The sequence below is a fragment of the Gossypium hirsutum genome, chromosome A01 (genome assembly GCF_007990345.1).
Source record: "Gossypium hirsutum isolate 1008001.06 chromosome A01, Gossypium_hirsutum_v2.1, whole genome shotgun sequence".
Lineage (NCBI taxonomy): Eukaryota > Viridiplantae > Streptophyta > Magnoliopsida > Malvales > Malvaceae > Gossypium > Gossypium hirsutum.
In genome coordinates, this window is record NC_053424.1 from 44,607,673 (window position 1) to 44,611,861 (window position 4,189).

The window sequence follows — 4,189 nt, forward strand, 5'->3', positions numbered from 1 at the left end:
CATTATGAGAATTAAATTAGTCAAACAAAATTTTTGGGACTGAATCCTCAAATTACATGGACAGAAAACCAAAAATTAAACTAACAGAAACTGTTTATCGGGTCAGTTTTCTCATAGGCCCGATTTTGGGTCCAATTAAGCCCAAGCCAAATTTCAGCCCAGGAGCAAATATGTGCCTTTTTTTTTTTGAATTTATTTATTAATTAATTTGTTTGATTCAAATCAAATATCCATGGAAGCTGCTTATGGCGCCACCGTTCTTCTTCATCCCTTTAAACCCCAAAATCCAGTGTTTTTAACAAAAGCTAAGCTACCTGTTAAGGCCAAATACCCATCTTTAAAAAAAGTCAATTGCTCCATCTCCAGCATTTCAACTAATAAAGAGCTGGTTCTCGCTGAAGATTGGCCTCATCTTCTCAAGCTCTCCATCGGGTCTGGAAATTTCTTGTTGGGTCAAGCAATTCACGCTTTTTTAATAAAATCCAACTCTTCAAATGACGTTTTTCAAGGAAATAATCTTATCAATTTTTATACCAAATCCAACGAACTGGATGATGCCCGAAAGGTGTTTGATGAAATTCCTGTTAGAAACACAATTACTTGGACTACTTTAATTAAAGGGCATTTAAACAATGGAGACTCCGAATCCGTGTTTAGAATCGCTCATGATATGTATTTCTCTGGTGAGAAGTTCAACGAACATACTTGTTCGGTGATTTTACAAGCGTGTAGCGAGGAAGAAGACCTGATTCGAGGTGAGCAAATCCATGGTTTTGTTATAAAAAGTGGGATTGAAGGGAATGCTTTTGTGGGTACTTCTTTGATTTCCTTGTATTCAACGACTGGTTTCTTAAATGAAGCGGAAAATGTTTTTAACAACATTAGCGTCAAGGATGTTCAGTGTTTGAATTACATGATTTTGGAGTATGGAAAGGCTGGGTTTATGGAGAAAGCTTTTCAGGCTTTTGTTGATGTGTTAAGCTCAGATTTGGAGCCAACCGATTATACGTTTACTAATATAATAAGCACATTTAATGAAAATGTAGGCATTGAGGAAGGGAGACAGTTGCACGGGCTTGCTGTTAAGTATGGAGTCGTCAATGTGACCTCTTTAGGGAATGCTCTGATTACTATGTATGGGAAGCTTGGAATGGTTGAAGACAGTGAGAGAATGTTTCATTCTTTGAGTGAGAGGAATTTGATTTCTTGGACTGCGCTTATATCAGGTTATGTAAGAAATGGTTGCAGTGAAAGTGCTGCTGATATATTCTTGGAATTATTTTACCATGGAATTTACTGTGATCCAAGTTGTTTAGTAACTGTGCTCGATGGCTGCTCAGAGTGCAGAAACTTGGATTTGGGAGTTCAGCTCCATGGATTTGTGATTAAGAGTGGTTATCTGTGTGATGCCAATATTGTGACTGCACTAGTAGATATGTATTCCAAATCCGATAACCTAAAGTCTGCAAAAATAGTTTTCGATGGTTTCTCTAGTAAAAGTATTGCTTTGTTTAATGCTATTCTTGTTGGATTCATAAAAACAAATAGAGATGATGATGATGAAGATGCTATGGTTTTGTTTCGTCAATTGAGATTTGCTGGTATAAAGCCTGATTTAGTCACTTTCTCAAGGCTTCTTAGTTTATCTGCTAATCAAGCTTGTTTAGTAAAAGGGGAAACTCTTCATGCTTACACCATCAAAACGGGGTTTGAATCCAGTTTAATGGTGAGTAATGCTTTGATCACCATGTATGCTAAATGTGGCAGCATCGAAGGGGCTTGTCAAATATTTGATGGTATGCATTGTCGTGATTCAGTTTCGTGGAATGCCATGGTTTCTGCGTATTCTATTCACGGTCAAGGTAAAGCAGCACTTCGGCTCTTCAAAGAGATTAAAGGAGAAGGTTTTGCAGTTGATGAGTTTACCATTTTGGCTATCCTTCAAGCTTGTTGTTACACAGGGTTATGGCACAATGGGATACACATATTCAATGAAATGGAATCAAGTTACAAGATCAACCCGTTAATCGAGCATTATGCTTGTATGGTTGATCTTTTAGGGAGGGCAGGGTGCTTGTCTGAAGCCATGAATCTTATTAGCAACAGCCGTTTTCGGGATTCGCCTTTGCTATGGAGGACATTGGTGAATGTTTGTAAGTTGCAAGGGGATATAGATTTTGCCATGTTAGCTTCAAAAAACTTGCTAGACTTGTCGCCTGAAGAAGCTGGTTCCTTCATACTTGTTTCGAACACGTACGCCGGATCTGGAATGTTAGATGAGGCGCTGAAAGTCAGGACAGCCATGAATGACTTGAAGTTAAGTAAGCAAGCAGGTTGTAGTTGGATTGAAATTGATAATAAGGTCCATTGTTTTGTGGCAAGTGACAAGGATCATCCAGAAAGTAGTGAAATTTATGCAAAGTTGGATCAGTTAATGGATGAAATCAAGTGGAAGAATTGTGATATCAATGATCCTCATTCGATTGGTGAAATTGTATAGGTATGGATAAATTTACAACATTGCTTAACTAATAAATTCATGGTGTTTTCTAACTTTTTGAAAATTTCTTTGCCAGTAGTTGAAGTTAGAATTAGGTTGTGAAATCAGCCTTCAGAAAATGATTTTTGAAAAAAATAATAAATATTTTTTTTTATGTTTGGATGATTCTGTATAAAATATTTTTTATTAATTTGACAATTTTTTTAAAATTAATTTTCGAAATTTATTTCGATAAAACAAATATTGCATAAATTGTATTTATTACAAAATATTTTAAAAGCATTTTCCTTAACCATCAAAGTTTAATTTATATTAAGATAATATTTTATAGACTTAAATAATAATCAATATATGATTAAAACTTAGTTCGAACTTACATATATTATAAATATAAGAGCAGACAGTAGCATATTGGAGTTGGAAAGGATAAATAAAATTATGTAAGTTTTAAATAAATACTCGTATTTATATTATTAAAATATTTATAAATTGTAATATATATGTATAATTAAAATAGTAACATAAATTTTCAATAAAAGATTAAGAATATTACTTAAAATATAAATTATTATAAGTGTTAAGTTTATTGTTAAAATAAAAATTTAATATTAAATAATTTTATAAAAATAATCAATTATATATAATTTATTATATGATTAAATCTAAATATGCATGTTTAATAATAATGAAAATTATAATATTTGAGATTAATATTGTAATATTTAGAAATTAAAATTAAATTTTATTATCAATATAAGGGTAGACATATTTTTTTGTACTTATGTTTGAGGTAAAATTAGTGCAAAATGTCAATTTTGGAAACAATTTTGAAACATAGACCAGTTTTAATTTTTTTTAGCAGAATAATTTGATTTTGCTATGGTGGCGTACGAGGGGTGAAACGCTGCTTCCTGTAGGAATTATTTTCCGTTGACATGGCAAACCTATATGGGAAAAGTGCACCTTGTAGGATTTCCATGTTTGTATTCTTTTTTTTAAATTTTGATCATTGGATTGAGACATGATAAAATCTGAGATGAATCTTGATTTTAAGAAAACATTTCTTAGTTTTCTCAAGAATTCCAAGTATAAATTTTTTGTAAAACGCTTGTAACAAGAAGCATTTTTTAATTTCGTATAATTATGTTTGATTTTTTTTCAACATTTTTAATCATGTTTTATATTGGTGGTTGATGTTTCCTATAAAATGGAGATGATATGAAAAGATTTTTCGGAGTTAAGATAACCTTTGTGGAGGAAATTTGCATATTGGTGGTAGATGTTTCCTATAAAATGGAGATGATATGGAAAGATCTTTCAGAGTTAGGATAACCTTCGTGGAGAAAATTTTCATGTCGAGGAAAAGAGTGTTGATGTTACAATATTAAGTTGTTTTTATGCATTTTTTTTAAAACAAAGTTTGTAGTTGTTGCAGCATAATTTTGATACTCACCCTAGTAGACTAATTTGTTTCAAGTAAGTAAATAATTACTTGTCGTTGTACTTTATTTATAATATTTATTTTTATTTGACTATGTATAGTCAAGTGGTTCGAGTTTGTCAACATTTCCTATTAATATGTATCCCACTTTTGGTCAGGAATAGGAAGCAAAAAGTCCAATAACACGTTTGTGCAATGATTTCACGGTGTTGCTGGAAAGCTTGTATCAGAGGATGCCAAAATCTTCA

At 32.2% G+C, this 4,189-nt stretch overlaps 1 protein-coding gene across 1 annotated transcript; it reads left to right on the forward strand.

The window, feature by feature from the left end:
* Nucleotides 1-230: 230 nt before the first annotated feature.
* LOC107937211 (pentatricopeptide repeat-containing protein At2g33680) lies at nucleotides 231-2,553 on the forward strand. Its single transcript, XM_041110714.1, has 2 exons — nucleotides 231-755; nucleotides 1,047-2,553. The coding sequence occupies exons 1-2, from the start codon at nucleotides 233-235 to the stop codon at nucleotides 2,498-2,500; spliced, it is 1,977 nt and encodes a 658-aa protein (XP_040966648.1). The 5' UTR covers nucleotides 231-232; the 3' UTR covers nucleotides 2,501-2,553.
* Nucleotides 2,554-4,189: the final 1,636 nt, after the last annotated feature.